We start from the raw sequence: 22,103 nt of genomic DNA, 5'->3' as shown, positions 1-22,103 counted from the left end.
ATTGCCTCGATGTGAACAAGGAGAAGCCGCCTCCGTTGCTCCTGAGAGCTTGCAGAGGAGCTCCGTGAGTGGATTAGGGTGGGCAGAGCTAACAGCCACGCACTCGGTCAGACCCGGGGATTGAGATGTCAGGAGCTTAAACCAAAAAGAGACAGGACGGGCACACAGTGCAAGGGGAGAGCATGATGGAGAGCACCTCGGGCACTGAGCCTCTCTTTCCCCACGCATTTTTGATTCATATCCCTGGGGATGCAGCAGGAGCACAGTCCTGAGGAAAACCTGCCTGTGGCAGCATCACACCTCCCAGAGGCTGGGATCTAGCTGGGAAACAAGGAAAAGCAGGTCTTGCTCTTCCCTGGGCTTTCCTCTTTTGCATTTGACCCAGTTTGAGCTTGGGGGAAATGACAGCTTGTCCACCGCCAGCCCTCGGGCTGCTCCCTGCTCAGCACATGGGCTCCACGCTTCCTCCAGAATAAAAGCTGTATTATTCTGTAAAACCCAGGAGAACTATTCTTGGCTAAAGTCTCTTGTCCACCAGACATGATAACCCACACCAGGATGCTGTTCCCAAATACGGATGGCAGTTAATTCTCTGTTTGGACAGTGCCTGAGATAAACCCCAAAGAAATGTCCTTGTCTTCTTCAGATGAGGCCCTTTGAGGTCGGAGAATAAAGGGGACGCGCACAGGGACAGGACAGAGGCTGCCCTGCAGCAGCGAGAGGAGCGATCGCTTTGGCGAGGACGCCTCGTCCCGTCCAAGAGTACAAAATGCATTGCCTCCACCCTTCCTGATGTGAACCTTTCTGAGCCTCGGGGAACGGCACTAAGGAGTTTCCTCGTGTTTTACTACCAGGTTTTGATGATGGTCACTGGCCTCACTTTCCCCCAGGTGACGGGGGTGTGCAGCCGTATATTTTTTTCCACTATGGTTTCCCAGCCGTATATTTTGTGCAAATAAATCCAGGTCTGAAGCAAGGCTCTGGGTGTCATAAGCACCTTTCCACATCCCCTGCTTGTGTTCTTCCCACTGGGCTCACACATATGGGGGAGTAACTTCAAGGGGCCCGCTCAAATCCCCCAGTGAGTGACCGACGCTGGGCATCCAGGTGTGAGGTTGGCACAGGGCAGGAGCTGGAAGCATTTGTGAAGCAGGGGCTGGCCCTGGACTGAATAGCATCTCGGGGGTTTTCTGGGACTGACTGAGCTGGGAAGAAATGTTCTGAACTCTCTTCTTACTGCCACATGGTTTTGTTCTGGCCTGTCTATGTGTTGGGGCTTAAAATACTCCCTTCCCAAAGGGATCATCTGTTCTTGGTTAGCTACCACAAGGCCATCCCGTGGCATGGGTGGATTTCAAGGGATAGAAGGACTTGTCATAAAAGGCTCTCAACTCCCCAGAGGCTATAAAAAGTGCATTTTTAATGAAGCTTAAGAGGTGGATCTGAGTGCTTCTGAACAAGGCTATCCTGGAGCAGCTGGGCTGAAATGCATTCATGTTGGGAAACCGTTTCTGCGTATGCCAATATCGCAGGAGCAAATATTGACTTACAAGTATCCCACTCGCATCTGTGAAGAATTCTTTCTCTCTTTTTCAAGTATTGGTCCTTTCCACCTGGAGCCTTTCTTCTGAACAAATGGCTGCTGTAAATTCCGGTGTTGGTAACATCCTTGTCCTCAGGCTGTGGGTGTGCGCTCAAGAGCTTTCATGGAAACACAAAGAGAAGATCACCCTCGCTGTGCTGAGACAGATACCTGCAGATTTCCTGGGGAACCTTGGACATTTTGGGTTCCCTGTCTTGAGTGGTTTCCACATCTCTTCATGGTTGATCTCTATTTTTGAGAGACCTGAAAGCTGAGAGCCTTGGGTTGGGAGGGCTGCAGAGCCCAAGCACGTCCCTCATCTCCAAGCTTGTCACACCAATCTGAAACGATTGTGCTGAGTCCCCAGAGCCATTGGGCATCGCTTGTAAGGCCAAGAGCTGTTCTGACCTGGAGGCCACTGAGCAGTTAAACTTGCAAATCGTACAGCAAATAGTGCTGTTTGCATTCACGGGGGATCAATGCCTGCAGGAGCTCCATCAGCTCCACCAGGGCTACCCTCAAAGATGCTGCACTTCGGTGTCAGAATAAGTGGCTCCTAAACATACACAAAGCAGCTTCCTCTACATATGAAGCTGCACAGCCTGAATGAAGGCTTCCCAGAGGATGCTGTGGAACAAGTGATATTTTGTAAGATGGATGTGGAGAAAGGCAAAGAAGTGCTAACATTAAGCCCTGTGCCCCCACCCCTGTTGACAGTGTGGGGTGAGAGGTGGCAGAGATGCTTGGGGGAGACACAAGCAAGTCCTTCTGCCCCAGAGGGGCTGTGCTGGGACCCTGCAGTGTTTCTGGGTCTCAGACGGGCTGTTAAAGGGAAAACCACATGCACATTCCTCAGCACAATAGAGCCCAGCACCAGGACGATGCTGTGGTCCAGGCGCATCCTCCGAGGATGAAACCCTACAGGAATACCTGAGAGAGGAAGACTATAGTTAAACTTCCAGTTCCCCCAGAAGGTGGAAGACAATAGGCAGCCACTAAAAGGCATTTCCTGCCCTCCTATTGTTCTCCTTTCCAGGCCCTGACCAAGCTTTGCACACACTGTCTGCAGGGGGACAAACCTTCTAATTACGGCACCGGGTGACGAGCTGCGCACACCCTATTGTGTGCATCACCCTTGGAGAAGTCCCCAAGCAGCTGGACAAAGGCGTTTCTTGCACGTGTTTGCTGCTGGAGACGTTTCTCCATCATGCTGGGCTCACCAGGTCCCCAAGCATCCCAGCTCTCCTCTGCAGAGCCTGAGCCCTGCACGGAGCTCGCATGGGGCTGGGCTGCTCGGTCGGGGGGCACACGGCATGTCCCACCCTGGCTTGGGGCACCCAGGCTGGCTCAGCTTCTGCCTGCCTTTATCTCATCCCGATTCCCAGTCCCAGCTCCCAATTAAATGGTAAAAACACGTGGGATCCAGGCCAGGCACGAATGGTTTCAGCGCAGCAATTAGCCCGACGTGAGCGAGGAACAATTAGCGCTGCTCGCTGGAATCCAGCCATTGTGCCTTTCATTGTATGTTTTTGCCTTAAAAGGGGGCCAGTGTGTTGGGAGGAGAGCGAGGGCCCCCGTTCGCAGAGCCGGGCTGACATTTGCACTATGTTAGTCATGCTACATGTCAACATTTTTGTGAGCTTTCCAAAAACAGAAATTCTAATGGGATGTTTTAATCCCGTCCTCACCCCCGCGCGTCCCCCAGCTTCCCCCCGTCCACCTCCCACCTCCCTCCTCCTCCTCCCTGCCTCGCCCGGCGCTAATACCACCCTCTCGGCTTCGGCTCCCGGAAACCGGCCGAAGCCAGAGCAGCGAAATTCCAATTTAAACTAACATCACATGAAAAATGAACTGCTGCTTTTAATCCCCTTCATGGGGGGAGTGGGAAAGGAGCAAGAGATTTCCCAGGGGTGCCGTGGGGAAGGGGCTTTCGGAGACCACCAAGGCAAGCCAGGGAAAGTGGTGGGTGAATGAATGCTGCCCCGTGCGCCTTTGGCAAAGGGCTTGGCAGCGGGAGACCCCGGGGATGAGGGAGAAGCCAAGAAGCTGTGATGGCCCAGAGAGAAGCCAAGCTCCCTGGGGGCAGGCAGCGTTTGGGAATAGCCTTGGCAGGAGCGTACCGAGCAGGGGTGACACATATCTGAGCTGCCCTGGATGCACGCGGGCGGCTGCGGGAGCTATCGCTGCTCTGGGGCTGCCCCGATCTCCCCGGGGAGCTGCGGGGATGGGGATGCTTGGGGCAGGGAGCCAGAGTGATTCTGACTCCCTGTGTGCCAGCAAATTTGGGAGATGTGGGGCGGTCGGTGGCTGTGAGCATCAAGGGGGGGAGGCTGGTGCCCTGTCCGTCACACATGGAGATTTAGGGAGTTATTAAGGCAGGTGCCGTGGGCACGCCCTATATAAAACCTGGCTCCTGCTTCTTCCTTGGGGCAATCTGCAAACCTGACACCAGCTCCCGGCTCATTTTCAGAGCTCGGGAGAGGAACGTGACAAAACTAGGGGCTAGGAAGGATGAGAGGCCAGAGCTGAAGGGCCAGGAGCTGCCCAGCTCCTCTGGGGAACAATGCCTGGGGGAACAGGGGGACAATGCCCGTCCCCTGCACGCAGCACAGCAAATCCCATTTTCACCTCGTGCTGTGGCCCTGCCTGCCCCGGGGACAGGCACCTTGTGGGAAACCGAGGCACCACGCTGGCATCAGCTGGGGCCTCCCTCTGTCCATCCGTCCATCTGTGCTGACTCCCTTCCCCTCCTGTTTATACCTTTGTTTTTACAATTCTCTCCCCAAAGGAAAGCTCCCCCCACGCCCCGGCCTGCCCATGGAGCCCCAAGAGGGGCACCAACCATCGCAGGACCCCCGCTTTCCTCCAGCATCCCCCCCCCCTCTGCGGCTGAACAGTGACCATGAGAAACCAGGCCGCGCAGGCCGCCCTGTGCCCCTGCCTTTCTCTCAGGAGCAGCGTGGCCACGGGGCCGCTGGTGTCCCCCCAGCCCCTCTCCCCCCAGCAATGGGGGCCGTGATCCAGGGGGCAGCGGGCTTGGAAATGGCCCCGGTGGGAGAAGAATGCGGGATGGGGACGAGTGAAAGGGGGGGGGGGGGGCAACGGGACCATCCCCTCCCGCCACCACCAAAGCCCGAAATTCTTAGACCTGAAGGAGTCACCACCAAATTCCATTCAACTGACAGAAAAGAAATCAAATCCTTTTAAAGAGAGCCCACTTTCCCCACAAGAATGCTCCCCCGGCCTTTTGTTGCAGCGCTTTGCTTTCTCCCAGCGGCTCGGAGGAAGCCGCTCCAATACATTAACCAGTTTAACTCGCTCGTGACCCCCCCTGCCCGGCGCACAATGAGGCTCTTCGCCCGCTTTTTTCCCCGGCTCCCTTTCAGGAGCTAAATCCCCCGCTGTTCCCCGCTCGCTGCCTCTCTCGCTCAACCTTTCTCAGGCCTCTGCTTCAGCCCAGGGAAATAATAACGCTTTGCATTTCTATAGCCCCCCGGCCCCCGTGGGATCCCAGCGCGCCCTGCACAAATCGCCCCGTCCCCCCGCCCTGCTCCGAGGGGACCCGCAGCCCCACGGAGGGTTTTGGGGTCGGGGAGGGATGGTGGGGTTTGCGCCGGGTCCCGGTGTGGGAGCTGGAGCTGGGGACAGCCACCGAGGGGGACGGGGACGGCTCAGCATCAGGCGGGCACTCACAGCACCCGCAGCACGTCTGGGTGCTGGGCTCTGCGCAGCCACCCCGATGTCACCGCCAGGCCCCGTGCTACAAGGGCAGGGAGGTTTTGTGGTCCCGGGGGGGTAGAAAATGCCAGGCCACGAAAAAAAATCTGAGCCTCGCACTGGGGCTTAATAGCGCTGCCCTGTTCCCTCGCTCGCACAATGGGAAGTTAACCAAGCCCAGGACGGGGAGCGCAGAAGTCTGCCGCGGGGCGCTGCCGGCTTCCTACCAGTAATTGATGCAAAGTTCCTTTTGTGCTGTCACAAAATCCCAGAAAGAAAAAAAATACGGGGGGGCGAGGAGGATGGTGTTTGCAGCAGCACCATGGCTCCCCAGCCACCCTCCTCCATCGCATACCCTAACACATGGGGCCAAACCCCGCTAAATACACACAGCACCGCGATCCCGTTGAAGCCTGTGTTTGGCACAGCTTTTAACCCCTGTCCGACGAGGCATGGAAATTGTCCTGCAATCCACAGCCCCGGCATGGCGTTTCTCCCCGATGACCCAAATGCTTTATTACAGGGAATTTATTTACCCGTTTCAGCAGCCCTGAGAAGCTGTGAGCCTCTTAGGGACCACCTATAGAGCACTGGGGTCAGGCTGTGGAGGGGGCAATGTGGAAGGTTTAAACCAATTTAGAGCGACCTAATCCCACGGTGTGGCCGAATGGGAGGTGCCCCACGCCAGTCCCTGCCCTGGGTCGGTGTGGGGTGAGTGCAGCCGGCTCCATTGGAAACCAGTATGGGGTTTTGGTGAGGGTAATTTGCAGTGGGAAGGAGCTGGGGTGGTGCCTCTGCCTGCTGTTCGACTGCTAGGCTTGGCTTTGGGATAGGGGGAGATGAGCAAAGGGCATATCCCTGAGGTTTGGATGGGGGTCTGGTTTAGGGAAGGCTGCAGAAACCCCACAGCCCCCCTGCAGCCATGGCCAGGCTCCCCCCATGGCATCTCAGTGGATAGGTTATGGGGTGCATCCAAAGCAGGATCATTTCGGGGGAGGACACAAGATGCCCCTCCTGGGCCAGCCCTGGCGTCCCTCCTGCAGAGCAGACATCACTCCTTCCTTCTCCCCCGACCCTTGTGTTTATAGGACACCCAAATTCTCCTGGCCATGGTGCCACCCCAGTTAGGGTGAGGCGCTTGGTGCCCAGAAGAGGGGCTGAATGCTGACAAACTGGGCATGGGACACTCCAGAGAGCATCCTCCCCGCAGCGACCTCCAGCTCCCAGCCCTGCAGGTGCCACCCAGCGGGGGCAGGCGTGGGGACGGCTCACCCCATCACGCCGTCCCCTTTCCCCGAGCAGCACGGTGCCTGGCCGGAGACATCTGTGTGGCAGGCGAGGGCTGAGCCAGAAGGCCAGGCGCCTCGAGAGGAAGCCTGCGGGGACACGGCCGATCCCCGGGGAGCTGCGTTCCGGCGGGACAATGCTGATGAAAGAAAGGTTTCCTCCACCACCACGGCAAGCTGGCCTCGGGAACAGGGTTAGTGTGGCCCCAGGGGACCCATGTGCCGGTGGCACGGTGGCTTCCAGACCCCACCGCGTCGCTCGGGGCACACAGAGCCCGCATTGTCACCAGCCCCGCGGCGCCGGCCGGGACCCCAACATCTGGCCGCGGCACGTGTCCCCGGCCACCTCCGAGGCTGCGGGAGCGGGAGAGCAGCTGGTCGGGGGACAAGTGTGTTTCCTCCCCTTTTGGCTCGCGGAGAAAGGCGCTCTTTCTTCACTCGGAGTTTTGCCGGTCGGGCTTTTCAGCTGCCTCTCGAGCCACGGTTTCTGTGCCATCGGGTTGGAGACAAAAGGCGCCCGAGGAAAAGAAAGCCGAGGCTTGAAGGCCGGGCTCTGCAGCAATAGCGGGAAGTGGTGACTGTGGGATTTGGTTCCTGTGTTTGTATGGTCTAACTGCTTTATTTTATTTTTTTTTCTTTTATTATTGGAGGTTTCTTTGGCAGGACAGGTCCCTCCCCAGACGTGGGCAGTGCCATGCAAAACCAAACCCACGTCCACAGCCTCCCCCAGCACTCGCAGCCCGGGGCCAGGGTTGGAGGGCTGAGCGGGGTTATGTAGATCCCAAACCCAGCAGAAGGCAGACGCTGGGGCTTGCCCGAGGAAGCTGCCTCCCTGCTTCGTCCTGCCTGGTATTATGAGCATTGTTTATGCCGTGCCAGAGATGAATGGAGCACGTGACAGCAGGAAAAATGCAAGTTGGACAAGGGCCCTGCCCAAAAATGCAGCAGCCCCTGATTATGGCATTACCGAGCAGCCCAGGCCCAAACCCAAATCCGCCTCCCTGTAGCAGACACAGCATGTGGTGGGAGAGAAAACCCCGAGAGCTCCCTGCCTGGCGAGACGGGGATAAGGGGGGAAAGAAACCCTGGCATTTGGCGTCAGTAAAATAGCAGGTTGATGGCACATCCAGGAGCACTTCCCAATCAGTTTTCCCTCGCAGCCCCCACTTTTCCCACCGCCTGGCGGGGAAAACAGCGTCTCGTTTCGCAAGGCGTCGTTACCATGGCTAGCAGTCACTGGGGACACCCCCACAGGATTTATTTTCAGCCTGCGCTGCGGGGGCTGCCCACCGGCACCAGCTCCATACCACGCGGGACGGGGTCCGCCACCCTTGCCACTTCCTCCAGCTCTGCCCAAGCAGGGCAGGATCCGACCCTCGCCTCCCCATCCCCAATTTCCCCAGCAGCCTGGTGGAAGCGTGAGGGGCGCGGGTCGGCCGAGGGCTGATGGCGTACGGGCACCGGGGTACCCTGATGGGGGGCCGGGAGCAGCGGGCAGCCCCCTGAGCCCCCCGGGGGGGGGGACACGGGGGACGTGGCTGTGGCACAGGCGACCCCCGAGCAGGGGGCTCGCAGAGGGCTCGCAGGGGACGCGCAGGGGGGAGTCGCAAGGGGCGCGCATGGGGCTTGCAAGGGGCGCGCATGGGGTGCGCAGAGGGCGCACAGGGGGCTCGAAGGGGGGGCGCAGGGGGCTCGCAAGGGGCGTGCAGGGACAGGGGCAGGAGCAGGGGCTGCCCACGCCCCACGGCCACGCGTGGGGGCGGTACCGAGCCGGGCCCGCCCCGGGTGGGCCGGGGGCGGTTTAAAAGCGGCGGCGGCGGCGCGCGGCGGGGACGGCGGCGGCGGCGCGGGCGGAGCGCGGCTGGTGGCGGAGCGGGGCGGCAGGGAGGAGGAGGTGGAGGCGGAGGCGGCGGTGGAGGAGGTGGAGGAGGATGCTGAAGAGCTGCGGCAGGAAGCTGCTGCTGTCCCTCGTGGGCTCCATGTTCACCTGCCTCCTGGTGCTCATGGTGGAGCCTCCGGGGAGGCCGGGGCTGGCAAGGGGAGAGGCCGGCGGGGCGCAGCGGGCGCTGCAGAGCCTGGGGGCGGCGGGGCAGGCGGCGCAGGGCTCCGGCGGCCTCCGCAGCTTCGCCGATTATTTCGGGAGGCTGAGCCGAGCCCGCCGGGAGGTGCCCGCCGCCCCCCCGAGCCCCCCCCGGCCGCCCGCCGAGGACATTTCCCCCCGCGACGTCTTCATCGCCGTCAAGACCACCAAAAAGTTCCACAAGGCGCGCCTGGAGCTGCTGCTCGACACCTGGATCTCCCGCAATCGCGACATGGTAAGGTCGCGACCGGCGGGGCAGGGCCGGGGACAAGGCGGGTGTCACCTCCTCCGCCCGCCCGCCCGGTGGCACCGAGCGCCGGGGGTGTTTTGGGGGAGATTCGGGTGGTTTTGGGGAGGGTGAGTGATGGGTGTGGGAGTGATGGAGAGGGCTCGGCCACCCCTGCCCCGGGCTCCCCGTGAAGTGTGGTGCACAAAAACTCAGCCCTCGGCTCTGCCCGGCTGCCTCGAAGGGTTTCCAGTGGGGAAACTGAGGCACGGTGCTGGGTACAGCCCCGGCGCCCTCCTAGGTTGCCCTGGGGGGTCCCGGGGGTGCAGGCACTGGGCTGCCCAGGGGACACAGGCCTCAGAGAGCTGTGCCCAGGCTCCCGGTCCCCTCGGCAGGATCTGGGCAGCACTGGGGGCTCCCACTGGTCTGCTCCGGCTCGCCTGTGCTGGGGCAGTTGCAGCCGGTGCCAGCCCTGAGCTTGGTGACACCCCGTCCTGGCAGCCCTGCTGTGTCCTTCAAGCTCAGAAAGAGATTAAAAAAAAAAAGGGGGGGGGGGCTTTCTTAGGAAATGTGCCGTGCCATCTGCTCTTAAGGCACTCTTTCTAGCCTTAGTCAGCTTCCCGAGTAAGTTACGCCTCGTCCTAACCCTCCCGTCCTACTGTCTTCACGTGTTTCCTCCTGGCCTGGAATTGTTCCTCGGTGGTTTTCGGAAGCCTGGAGTGGCTGGGAGGGAAGAAGGGGGCTCGACCTGCCCGTGCCTCCTTCCTTTGCTCAGTTCCCTTGGACCTTGTGGGCGCACTCGGCTCCTGCACGTTACTCCAAGCGCGCTGACTTTTCTTTTTCGTTTTTACTATTTTTTTCTCCTGTGGATCTTGTCCCTCTTTTTGCTCAGGTCGCCGGGACTTGGCAGTGGCTCTGCCGTCTCTCCCTGGTACGGTTATTTAATGGAAGCCTCTTTTATGCTCCGCTGTCACTGTGAGGGGGTGGAGAGCGGTGGTGGTGGGGGAAACGCTCTTTGAGCACCTACAGATGATCCTGGGAATGGCTGCTCTTCCCCCCTTCCCTCCCTCCTGCGAGCCCCGGCTTTCTTCTGTTTTTTTTTGTTTTGTTTTGCTTCGTTTGTCCGTTTGGATTCCCAGAGACCCGAGCCTCGGCTCTCACGCTGTCCCCCTGGGCAAGCTAACAAAGCCCCTTTTCTCCCGGCGCAGAGAAAAGGCTTCGCAGCCTCTTGTGTGGCACTTTCCATGGGAACGGGGGAGCCGGAGCCGGCCGTGTCCAGGTCAGGTTGCCTAGAGATGAGGGCCATGAAGCCAGGGGGGCCGCAGCCCGGCGAGGTGCCCGACTGACAAGCCAAGCCGCTGAGTGACGGCCCTTGTGCAGCACTTGAGGACAAGGAGCTGCGGAGCGAGCTGGAGGCGGCGCAAACTCCCGCGGGGACGGAGGGGACGAGCCCGCGCGCTGCTGGCGTCGGCTCCAGCCTTCCCCCACTGACCCTGCCTCTGCTTTGGGGAAACTTTAGGGCACCCTGGGCTGCTCCGAGCTTGGGGCCAAGCTGTCTGGTGGTGGTTTTTTGGTGTTGGTGCCGTGTGGCTCCTCTCCATCCCTGCCCCGTCCTACGCGGTTCGTGCATCACCTCCCCGCTGGTGCCCCGGGTTGCGGTGGGGCTGCCTGCGCCCCAACGGCTCTCTTGGTCTGAGTCAGGCCCGTCTCATCCCGGCCCTCTCACTTTCAGCACAGGGGTGTGTGGGGGAAGCCCCTGCCCGAGGGCTGAGAATCCCCTTGCCTGGCGCAGTGCCTCCTTCCCCCCTTTCCTCCTCCCGAAGTCTCTCTCGTGGCTCTCGGTTAGCCAGGCTCCATGGAGGGGTGATGCGAGCTCTGGCAAGAAGGGGTTAAATCTGGCAGGTAGCTCCAGCCTGCACCCTGGCAGATAGGGGGAATAGCTATTGTGTTCTTCCTCCCCACTCTTTGTTCTGCCTACAATAGCCCCTGCTTCCTGTGGTCTGTCCCTTCCACCCCGCTGCAATGGGCTCATGCACCGGGCACCCCCTTCTCCTTCCTGCTTTTCTCTCTGCACAGAGGGCAGATCTCGGCTGCCTTCAGAGCCTGCTCCCTGCCTTGAACCAGCAAGGCCAGACAGGTGGCACTGGGGAAGAGTTGTGGGGTTTTCCCCTCCTCGCTTTGGGGAGCTTTTCCAGCTGTCTCGGCATTTGTATCCTTAGGCCGTTGGAGTGCAGCCTGGGGGAAACTTTACACTTGAAAGAATAGAGGGGGGAGGAGGAAAGTGGCCATTATGCACGAGTCCTGGATGCCAAGCTAGTCCAAACCACCCAAACCCACGGGTTTCCTGCTCAGTCGGGTGCTTTGCAGTGGCAGAATTGCACGAGAAACGTCCAGGTCCCTGGGGCACCGAGGGCAGCGGGTGCTCGGCGCATGCTGCGGTGCCCGCAGGCTGTACTGGGCTGTGCTGGGCTGTGCTGGGCTGTCATCCCGCCTGCGTGGGAGCTGCTCATTTTCCCCCCCCCCCCTTCCACTTGGCATGATAATTGCAGGCTTTGAAAAATTCCTGCTCCAGGCGCCTGCATTTGCCTTCCGGAGAGCACGCTCCTCCGCTGGCCTGGCGGCTCCCAAAATTTCTTTAGCACCTTGGCCAGAGTTCGTGTCCTCGGGGGGGGGGAAATGGGCACGCGTCCTGCTTGGGTGCCCCCTGGGGAGCTGGGGTGGGGGAGGCTGTTTGTGCCTCCTGTCCCTTGGGTCCCTTCCATCCCTTGGCCATGCCCTGGGGTGTGCTGAGCACTGCTCAACTCGGCTCACGTGTGAGCATCCCTCCCTGGGCAGCCTGGGAGGCAGGGTGGTTGTGGGGGGGGTGAGCAGGGACAGGGCGCTGTCAGGGCCGTTAATTGCCTGCCTGTTAATTGCCTGCCCCTAACGATGCTGCCGGCCTCGGCACAGGCAAGCGGCGTGCGTGGAGCGCCAGGCGGGAGGGCGGGGGACCCCGGCTGCACAATGAGCTCATTGTTTGCACGGAGGTTATTAAAAAATTATAGCATTTAAAATTACAGTGGAGGATTCTTCCTCTTGCTGCAAGGAGCCAGGGGGAGGAAAGGCCCTCGGCTTCTCGCCAGAGCCTTGTGAGCCCCTTCCCTGGCTCTGCGGGGCTGTGCCAGCCCGGACCCCATCCCGGGGAAAGCCATGGGGACAGGGACACGGCTGCTGTGCTGCTCCCTGCCCGCCGAGGCGAGGTGGGGACTTTCCCTCCCAACCACCGCAGGCTGGAGCGGGGCTGTTTGCAGCAAACATCTGCTGGAGGGGACAGAAAGCTGGGCAGAGACCTGCTCTGGCAGCACCCACACCTCCCTGAGGGGCTGCTCCTCCAACGCACCCCATCCCGGCGGGGGCTTCAAACCCAGCACCCCTTCACCGCCTCGCCCCAGGGCCCTCGTGCTGAGCGAGCGGCTGCTTCCCTCTTTTTCTTCGGGTGAAAGGGGCTGCCAGCCCCCCCGGGTGCTGCGGGGGGGGTGCTGGGGTGCTCCATCCCCTTCCAGCATGGGGAAGTGAGATGTGATGGGGAAGGCGCTGGATTTGTGAGCTGTGGGGTTGCGGGGCTCTCCTGGCCGAGGTTCCCGTTTTTGGCAGGGGAAGGGGGGGGGCAGGTGTGATGTCTGCTGGGTGTGCGTCAGCCCTGGCAGCCCCCCTGGACCGCTTTGAAACGTGGCATAAGAGGAAGAAGGCAGGCTGCCCCCACGTCTGGCCCGGCCCACGGGATGCTTTGCACAGCACCAAGCTCAGAGCAACCCACGAGCTCGCTCAGAGGAGGGGAAATGAGTCACTGCGAAAGGAGAAATGGAGGGGAGGGTGAAAAAAAAAAAATAATAAAGAAACGGCCCTCCCCAGGGGACCAGAGGCGGCTGGGGGGCTCCTATCCCCGCGCAGGCAGACTGGGGGCTGCCACCATCCCCTGGCCATGGGGACCCCGGGGTGCCTCTGTGCTGCCTGGCCACATTGTGCGGGGCTGCGTTCAGCGGGGCAGCTATTGTTCGGCGGGGATTTGGCATCCTGTGTTTCTTGAAGTTGCACTTTGGAGAACAATGAGGCTTCCTGCGCCTCCCGGGGCAGGGGTCTGGGCAGGCAGGGCGGCCGCCAGCGTGCCGGGAGCGGGCCCTTCCTCTCCTCTGCCCTGCAGGGAAATTAACTGTGTGGGGTGGCAGGAGGTCTCGGACCCCATCGGTGACATAGCTGGCGATGGGGGAGATGGGGAGGGGTAAGCGCAAGGGCTGGGGGCCCTCTGTGTGGGAGATGGGCTGGTGATGCCGCTGTTGGGGCTGGCTGTAGGGGACAGCTTGTGGCTGCGGTGTCCCATCCTGCTGCAAATGGGTCCCCGCGTCAAGGCTGTGGCTGCTGCGGGCTGTGCTGGGTGAGGGTGCGAGGGGATGTGACAGCACGAAGCCTGCTTGGGGTGCTGCCCCTCACAGCCAGCCCTTGGAGCTGCAGCTCTGGCCGTGTTTTGCCTGGTCCCAGCTGAGCAGGGACCAGCAAAGCCACCGGCGGGGTCCTGCCTGTGTCCTTTTCCCCATCCCTGGGCTATACTTGCAGAGCCCAGCCCCATCCCTGGCTGTAGGATGGTTGGTCCCAGGGGAAGGCTGAGCCACGGCTTTCCCCCATCCCCTGGACACGGTGCCTTCTTGCCCCTCTCCTTTCCTGGCTCCTTTCCTCCCCAGTTCCCTGACACCTCCAAGTGCCTGATCCTGCCCGGGGCCAGAGGGCTGTGCACGAAGGGCACGGCTCCTGTAGAAGAAAGGCAGATAAATATATTTTAAAAATATATATATTTTGGTTTTGATTTGAAATACCTGGCTGGGCTCTGGCAGCAGGAGGTGGGGAACCTGCAGGGTGACGTGCAGGGCTGGGTGCCCCTCTGCTTGGTCCATGGTGTCCCCAAGGTGCCACCTGCTCCCACCTGCCCTGGGAAAACTGCGGGGGTGTGCCCAGGGAGAGGTGGGGGGGGGGGAAGATGGCTCGGTAGGATGAGGGCTTTCGGTGCGGGCCGGCAATAAACAATTGTCCCGTGGCCTATTTATAGCGGCTGGGCCGGAGGATGGGCTGTGGGGTTATTTTTGGAGCGGCTGAAGGCACAGTTGCTGGACGGCGCTTCTGATCTAATCAAGCAAACATTTTCAAACGTTTTCTGTCTCGCCTGAGCAGAGGCACGGCTGGAGGTGGATGGGGACGTAGCAGGCCCCACGCGCCTTGGGGTGGGTGAGGCAGTGCTTGTGGTGTGATCATCTCCACCATCCCTGGGCAGCTCCTCCTGACAATCCTGGGGTGCCAAGGACGCCCTCGGCCCTGCAGCTGACGGACCGAGGTCCCCATCCCACAGCCGTCCCCTCCTCGTCAGCAGGTCCCACATCTTCCAACCCTTACCGACCCATTTAGGGGCTGACCCTTGTCCACCCCAAAACCAGGCACGCACAGCAGGCGCTTGGCCGTGCATTTGTGAGAACTGCCTTTCCACCTTCTCCACCACACTTTTTTTTTTCTTTTCCCCTTTCCAAGCCCGAAAGGTCACTTGTAGCCCTGTCCCCAGGAACGCACCCTCCCGTTCATCCCTCCAGCAAGTCTCTGCTCTCCCCGCCGCCCTCGCTGCTCGCCCGGGCCCTGAGCAAAGCCGGCGCCGGGTTAACCAGCGCAGCTGTATGCTAATGACTGCTGCTGCCCGCTTAACTCTCCTCCACTGAGTAAAGTCAGCCCCGCGCACCCGCTATTGTCGTGGCCCCGCTCCCTCCTCAAACAAACCACAAAACCCCAGCGCGCTGCTGGGGCCGGCTGCCCGCGGGGTGGCACCGAATTTCCAGCTCGCCTGTAATTCTTCAGCCCCAGCGCTCGGGCCCCGTGCCCCCCCCCGCCGCCTCCTGCCTCCCCCCCCCCCAGCCCTTTTGTCTTTCCTCCTTTGCCCTTTTGTGCACGTCTGGTTTTTAATAGCGCTTGGCAGCTGGTTGTGGTTTCTCTCCCCCAGCTTTGTTTGCTGCGCGCTGATTGATCGCGGTGCCTTTCCCACCCCCTATTCTCTGCTCCTGCTTCTCGCCCTTCCCCAAATCCAGGCCGAACAGCGGCCCCCGGCCCCCCCCCTTCCCCGGGCGACATATGCCAGGAATTAGCTGTGTAAATAGAGGAGTGCAGCCGGGCGGGCAGCTCAGGTGGCGGGGGACGGTCCCCTCCTTGGAGCTGGCCGGAGGCACCCGTGGGTGCCGGCTCCTCCACCCCAGGGGTGTTGTGCAAGCGGCCGGGGACCGCAGCGTGCTGTTGACACAGGTGGGGACACGGTTGGCACCTGGTGCCGTGGGCAAACACACCTGCCTGGGGAGGGCCCAGGGATGCTTTGGCATCCCTGCTGCACGTGCCGGTCCCTCCAGCTGGAGTCTGAAGTCCCTGCTTGGAAGGAGGGAGCTCCGGAGCTGCACCCGCTCCCCGCTCCTCTCCGTGTGTCCACCTCGTGCCGGGTCAGCCCTTGCCTCTCCCGAAATCCTGTATGGGTGCCAGCGGGCTGCTCCACGCCGCTGCTGCCCCCGTGGGAAGGGCAAGAGGATGGGGATGCTCCAGGCTCTAGGAAGGAGCTGTGTAAATAGAGGATTGATCCAAGCCCCTCAATCCAAGGGCAAGAATGTTATAGGGCTGCTCAGCACCCTGGTGCTGCTTTGGGTTTTAGCCAGGAGGGAGAAGTCACCGATGGTGCCCCATGGGGACTGGTCCCTCGCTCTGCCCTGGGTTGCTGGGACGTGTCCAGAGCCATGTGGCCTCAGCCCCACGGTCCTCAAAGGTGTCTCATCTTCTCTTTCAGACCTTCATCTTCACAGACGGGGAGGATGAAGAGCTGAAGAAGCAAGCACGTGAGTCAGTGGCCCTTGGCCCTTTGTGTGTGTGTGACCTGGCTGAGTGTGGCCGGTGCCTGGGGCTGTGCTGGGGTGTTCCCCCAACCAGGGAGCATGGCTGTTGCGTTGCATGCCCTAGGGAATGCCAAAAAACAGTCAAAAACATTGCAGTTTAGACCCCGGGGTTTCGTGGGGACGTTTATCTGGCAGCCGCTGCCCGGGGTCGGGGTCAGCTCAGCCTATTCTCCCCATGCAAATGACTCCCTTTCAGGCCGGGAAGCGATTCCCTTCGAGCTGGGCAAGCAAATAACAGGTGGCCGCTGTGGGAAAAGGCAGTGGGAACAGAGCAAGGGCTTTGGCTGTCGCATCCCGGGTGGAGAAGCCAGCCCCATTCCCTCCTGCCCCTTCCATCCATCCTCCTTGCTCCCAGGGTGCTAGGGGCACAGGCGGGGTGATGTCGGGTGGCATTACATGTAGGATGGGGAGCCCTGGGATACAACCCCATTTCATCTCACGTGCACCTAAGAGCCAAAGTTTGCTTTTTGCCCAAAACAACATGGCACAGGCACCACCGAGCATGAAGCCCGTGGGGTTTCGTCCCCCCATCATACCTGGGGTGAAGCATCCTCGTCTGGGGGGAGCGTGATGCCCCAGCACCGGCGTTTTAACCCCAGTTCTTCCCTCAGGAAACGTCATCAACACCAACTGCTCGGCCGCCCACAGCCGCCAGGCCCTGTCCTGCAAGATGGCCGTGGAGTACGACAAGTTCATCGAGTCCGGGAGAAAGTAAGCGGTGCTTGGGGACGGGGTTTGCCTTTCGGGGCTGTAATTCACCACAGGGCCTGGGCGGCCCTGGTAAGGCGGGGAGCTGCCCCGGCCCAGCGTGACGCGGTTGCTGCCGCCGCTGCAGGTGGTTCTGCCACGTGGACGACGACAACTACGTGAACGTGCGGACGCTGGTGAAGCTGCTCTCCAGCTACCCCCACACGCAGGACATCTACATCGGGAAGCCCAGCCTGGACCGGCCCATCCAGGCCACGGAGAGGATCAGCGAGAACAAGATGGTGAGGGGGGGACATGACGGGGGGACCGCCGTGGCAGCAGCGCCCCGCGGGAAGCTCCCGTGGTGCTGGAGGGGGGGGGAGGTTGGGGCTGGTTTAATGCGGGCCGGGGTCTGGGCCAGCCCGAGGAGGTCTCACTGCCTTTGCTTCCCCTCTCTCGCAGCACCCTGTGCATTTCTGGTTTGCCACGGGAGGAGCAGGGTTTTGCATCAGCCGGGGGCTGGCGCTGAAGATGAGCCCGTGGGCCAGGTAAGAGCGCTGGCGTTGCTCCCCCAGCGGGACCCGTCACGGTCCCAGCGGGGCACGGAAGAGTTGACAGCACCTTTGGGGATGTTTGAACATGTCCCACCACCTGGCTCGCTTTGCCTTGATGGGGGCTTCTGCAGGGGCTTGGAAACGAGCTAGAAAGGACCTCAATACCCCTAATTGTCTTTTAATTAGAGCCGGGCTGGGTGCCCAGCAGCCAAGCGCAGGCCCCGCGGGGTGCCCACATCCCCCCGGGCCTCGCTCCGCTGCAGCTCCTCTTTGTCTCCCCACAGCGGGGGCCACTTCATGAGCACGGCGGAGAAGATCCGCCTGCCCGACGACTGCACCATCGGCTACATCATCGAGTCCGTGCTGGGCGTCAAGCTCATCCGGAGCAACCTCTTCCACTCGCATCTGGAGAACCTCCACCAGGTGCCCAAGACGGAGATCCACAAACAGGTAACCCTGCCCCGAGGGCCCTGGGCTGGATGGAGGGGTTGGGATGGTTGGTACCTTTGTATGGTTTTATCCTTTGTGGTGTAGGCACGCAATGGGATTTTGGGAGCCTGGGAGCAGGGTCTGCAGGGTTGGGCCCTGGAGCTAAGGGCTGAAATCCCCAAATGAAGTGCCCTACAATGAGATTTTCAGCTGAGGCTCGTTGGTGGGATCCCTTTGCAGTGCAAGGAGGGGTCACCTTTACCTTGAGCCACCTAAAAATTGGGCATCTCAGCCGAGACATGATAGATGTGCAAGCCCCATCAGCCTGTCCCAGGAGGCTGTGAGAAACAGGGTGAATTTTGCAGCCCCCCGATCGATCCTCGTGGCCACGTCGGCTGCTTGACCCTCCCGTGCTTTCTCCCCTAGGTGACACTAAGCTACGGCATGTTCGAAAACAAACGCAACTCCATCCACATGAAGGGAGCCTTCTCCGTCGAGGAGGACCCATCCAGGTGAGATGGGGGGGTCCCATCCCGCACCCCGCCGGCAGGGACCCCCCTCAGGGCCGTGCCACCACGTGGCCACCACCACCTTGTGCTCAGCACCGCTCTTCTCCTCCGCAGGTTCCGCTCCGTGCACTGCCTGCTGTACCCCGACACGCCGTGGTGCCCCGCCAACGTGGTGTACTAGGGAGATGCGTGTCCCCTCCCAACCTCGTCCCGAGTCTCCCCGGTATCCGACGGGCGTGCGGGACCTTGCGTGTGTGCGTGCGGCCGTGTCGGCCCTCCGGCCGGCCGTCGTTGCTGTGGTATTGCACAGTGTGTGTGTACTGAAGGCTGCTGTGCGGCCCCTTGTCCCCTGCCCTGCCTGCCCGGCCGCGCGCCCCCGCTGCCCGCTCCGGGACGGCGGGCACGGACGGGTCCTGAGCACTTAACCCCGGGGCACGGGGGGGCTGCCTCGCCTGGGTCGAGCCCCCCGCCCGCCGGCCAGCCCCGCGCCATGCGTGGGGAGCGGCAGCCGGTGCTGCGCAGCTCTGCCTCACCCTGGATTGCTTTTCTTTCTTTCCTTCCAGATGTTAAGGTGTTTTTTTTTTTGGTGTGTGCCTCCCCACCCTCAGCTCTAACCCCTCCTTGCTCCCGCAGACCCCTAACCTGTCCCCATCCTTTCTCCCAGCCCCCAAAATCTCAGCATTGAGGCTCTGGCTCCTCACAGGCAAAGTCTTTATTTTTTTAACCTGGCCACGGCAAATGCTGGGACACACTGCAGTGCTGCAAAACTGCTGGGTGCTCATCAGCTACCACAGAGGGAGACCGTGGGGCAGATGGGTGGCTTGGCAAGCCCAGCACCACCAGCATTCGCTCCATTCCCCGGAGCTCCCTACATCCGCTGAAATGTTTTCAGCGGCGTAAATCTATGCACTATTTATAGAGACTAATTTAAAGGCTTTCTATAAATACGGGGGGCGGGAGGAGGGCTTTTCCAGAGCTGTGTTTGCGCAGCGCTGAGGTGTCTCCCTCCGGTGCCACCTCCCTGCCCGACAGCGGGGTGGCTGCGGGTGCAGGCAGGCTGAGCACGGGCACCCTGCGCCTTTGCAAAGTAGCACTTCAGGGTCTGTCCTTGGGGGCCATGTGGGTGTCCCCCCACCACGCATCCTCCAGTGGGTGCTGCCGGGGCGGCTGCAGTGCCCGAGAGGTGCTTGGCTGGATGGGCACCCACCGCAGGCCGGCAGCGTTTCCCAGCCCGGCCATTGCTCTCTGCCTGTGGCTGGTGGGCAACGGGCACCCCAAAAGAGCAGATGTCTCCCCACACCATCGCAGGCTCTTCCCCTGGCTCTGCTCCTGCTCCTACATGGGGTGCATCCTGCAGCAAGGCCAGCACTGGGGGGCCAAAGAGCGGTGTCCCACTCCTCCAGGCACAGCAGGAGCAAAAATGGTTTGGGAAATGCTGCCAGAGCAAAATTTGCCGTGAGCCAGGGATGGATTTAGCCCAGCGCTGGGCAGTGCGGGAAGGGACAGGGGTCCTGCATCCCCCCGTGGCCACTGCCAGCCCGCACTCCCCGGGGAGAAGCGGGCAGAGCTGGAGCCGAATGTTTCCAACCTGAAGCTGAGTGAAGATAGCCCATAATGGGTGCGTTGTAAATATGTTATTGTGCCAGTATTTTTTTACTGTGCCTTTTTTATATATAAAAAAAAAAAGACAAAAAAAAACCAAAACCAGCAACATTAAGAATTATGTAGATTTTAAAATGCTTTTTATACGTTTTCTGTGGATCAGAAAAAAAAAAAACAACCTTCTGATAATCTGTTTAAGAAAGAAAAAAAAAAATTGCGATGTCTTGTAACTATCACTTACCTTAATTTATATGTTCCAGTATCTGGAACGTCACTCTGTGCTTTTTGTAACTAGGATGTGTTTAAAAGCAATAGGTGTGGGTTGGGGAACCAGCATGGACAGCGTGTTCTCAGGGACTTGAACCCGATCGCTGCCACGGGGCCCCCGTGGGAGCCGTCACCAATAAAGCAGCTTTTTGCTGACCACAGTCACCTGGTCCTGGGCTCCGGTGTCTCTTTACGGATGGGCTGCGCTTGTTTTTGTCCCTAACGAAGCTCTCGGGGATGCACGGAGAGGCTTTGCCCCTGTATCCCCCTCTGTTCTCACGGGTACCGGCCCCTTTGCATCCCACGGAGGGGGGGGATCATCTCCTCCTTCCCTTCCCCAAAAGGCTCCATCAGGGCTTAGCACCTCGGGAATGGGTTTTCCCAGGCTCTGGGGTGGGAGCGGAGGTGGGGGCGAGGTGAGAGCCGGTTGTTAGCAGGGGGGTGTTAACAGCCGGCCGGCAGGCGTGTGCGTGGGAAGGCCGGGGGCTGCGGGGGGCCCGAGCCCCTTCCCTCCGACACCAGGAACCGCCGACACCCAGCCTGCGTGTGCTGTGGCACCAGCGGCAGGTCTGCCCCCCTGCTTCCTAAACCCAGCGCTGTTTGTGCAACCAGAGCAGCTTTCATCTGCCACAGTCATCTCCTTCCCCAGCCCCCCCCCCGCCTTCCTCTTTACCCAGCATCTTTTATTACCTTTTTTTTTTTTTTTTTTTTTTCAAGGCACACACTTACTTTACAGTTTCGCTTGAATTTCTCGGTTATCATGGGTTGGCCTTGCTAAAAATACATCCTAGCAGGAAGTCAGCATGTGCTAAAGCAACAACCCCCTCCCCCTGACACACACACACACCCTTCAGGCAGCCCCAAAATGAACCAAAAGCCCCCCCCCCCCCCCCCCCCCCCCAAGCAGCCCCCTCTGGGGCTGCTGCATGCAGAAGGGAACCGAGCATCGCCCTAAACTGGCACCCCCAAAAAAAGGGAGAGACCAAAAGTGCCCTGGACAAAGAGGGGGTGGTGGAAAGCGAGCCCTGCGAAACCGCCTGGCCCCGGCTGTGCAGAGGGTGCAGGGTTTGGCACCTCTCCATCCCCTGTCCCCGCTTCACCCCCCCCCCCCCCCCCGCACCCCTCCCGGCACGGGGTCACAGAAGGGAAACTGCGTCAGGCGCAGGAAGCCGTGCCACCCGCCGCTCGCCCGCGCGTTTTCCTATTGCTCATGGGGCCGCGGGCACTTCCCGGCAGCGCGGGGTCGGGCTGGAGGAGCCCCAGGCGCCCTCACCCCTTCCGCAGCCTTGCCCTCCCTGGGTCATCCAAGCAGAGTGGGTGCCAAGGGCACGTTTCTGGCAAAACCAGCCCAAATCCTGTGTTCACCATCATCATCGTCATCATCCTCCTAAGGGGGAGGCCAAGGGGAGACGGAGGCTGCAGCCGGGTGCTGGGATGGGGCTGTAGGGAGTGGGGACCCCCCTTGGCAGGGGGGAAGGCTGGGTGCTGCACTGTGTCTGGAGGGTGGGGGGGGTGTTAAAACATAAAATAAAATAAAATAAAATAATAAAATAAAATAAAATAAAATAAAATAAAATAAAATAAAATAAAATAAAATAAAATAAAATTAAAATAAAATAAAATAAGATAAAATAAAATAAAATAAAATAAAATAAAATAAAATAAAATAAAATAAAATAAAATAAAATAAAATAAAATAAAATAAAATAAAATAAAGTAAAATAATAAAAGCACCCCAGCAAGCCTTTGGGAGCAGCCGAGGCAGAACACAAGCCCGCCAGTTCATCCCACACCAGGCTCCCAGCCTCCTTACTCGCGGGCTGAAAAGTAAATAAATACAGGCATTAATAAACAAAAGGAAAACAAAAGCAAGCCCTGCTGCTCTCACATACTTGGCGGGCTCAACAGGCCAGCCCGCTTTCATCTGCGCCCCCGGCGCTGGTGTGGGACGTCCTGTTTACGATCGCTGCAGCTGGGGCTGCTCCCAATAACTCGCGGTACCTTTTGGAGCAAAACTGTTGGGACAGAGGGAGAGGACGAGCCTGGCTCGGTGGGGACATGTCACCATGTGGGGACCTCTCTGTGACACCGCCGTGCCCAAGAGATGCTCCAGCACTGTGCCGAAGGCTTCCCCGGCCCCCCCAGGGAGGATTGCAGCATGGAGGGCGGAGAGTGAGGCTCTGCATTAGTCATTTTTGCTGCTCTCTCACCTCCCTTTTTTTTTTT

At 60.2% G+C, this 22,103-nt stretch overlaps 1 protein-coding gene across 1 annotated transcript; it reads left to right on the top strand.

The window, feature by feature from the left end:
• Positions 1-8,438: 8,438 nt before the first annotated feature.
• Positions 8,439-20,047, top strand: LFNG (LFNG O-fucosylpeptide 3-beta-N-acetylglucosaminyltransferase). The gene is made up of 8 exons (XM_066977608.1): positions 8,439-8,900; positions 15,724-15,772; positions 16,441-16,540; positions 16,665-16,818; positions 16,979-17,064; positions 17,355-17,520; positions 17,926-18,011; positions 18,123-20,047. Exons 1-8 carry the CDS (start codon positions 8,517-8,519, stop codon positions 18,187-18,189), a joined length of 1,092 nt encoding a protein of 363 aa, XP_066833709.1. The 5' UTR covers positions 8,439-8,516; the 3' UTR covers positions 18,190-20,047.
• Positions 20,048-22,103: the final 2,056 nt, after the last annotated feature.

This window comes from Anser cygnoides, chromosome 15 (genome assembly GCF_040182565.1).
Source record: "Anser cygnoides isolate HZ-2024a breed goose chromosome 15, Taihu_goose_T2T_genome, whole genome shotgun sequence".
NCBI classification, from domain to species: Eukaryota; Metazoa; Chordata; class Aves; order Anseriformes; family Anatidae; genus Anser; species Anser cygnoides.
Note: the sequence above shows the minus strand (reverse complement) of the source record. Positions and strands in the feature narration are given on the sequence as shown.

Coding starts and splice junctions, on each gene's coding strand:
- LFNG (XM_066977608.1), top strand. CDS start 8,517: ATGCTGAAGAGCTGCGGCAGGAAGCTGCTGCTGTCCCTCGTGGGCTCC. Junction 15,773..16,440: donor AGAGCTGAAGAAGCAAGCAC/GTGAGTCAGTGG, acceptor TTCTTCCCTCAG/GAAACGTCATCAACACCAAC. Junction 16,819..16,978: donor GGATCAGCGAGAACAAGATG/GTGAGGGGGGGA, acceptor CCTCTCTCGCAG/CACCCTGTGCATTTCTGGTT.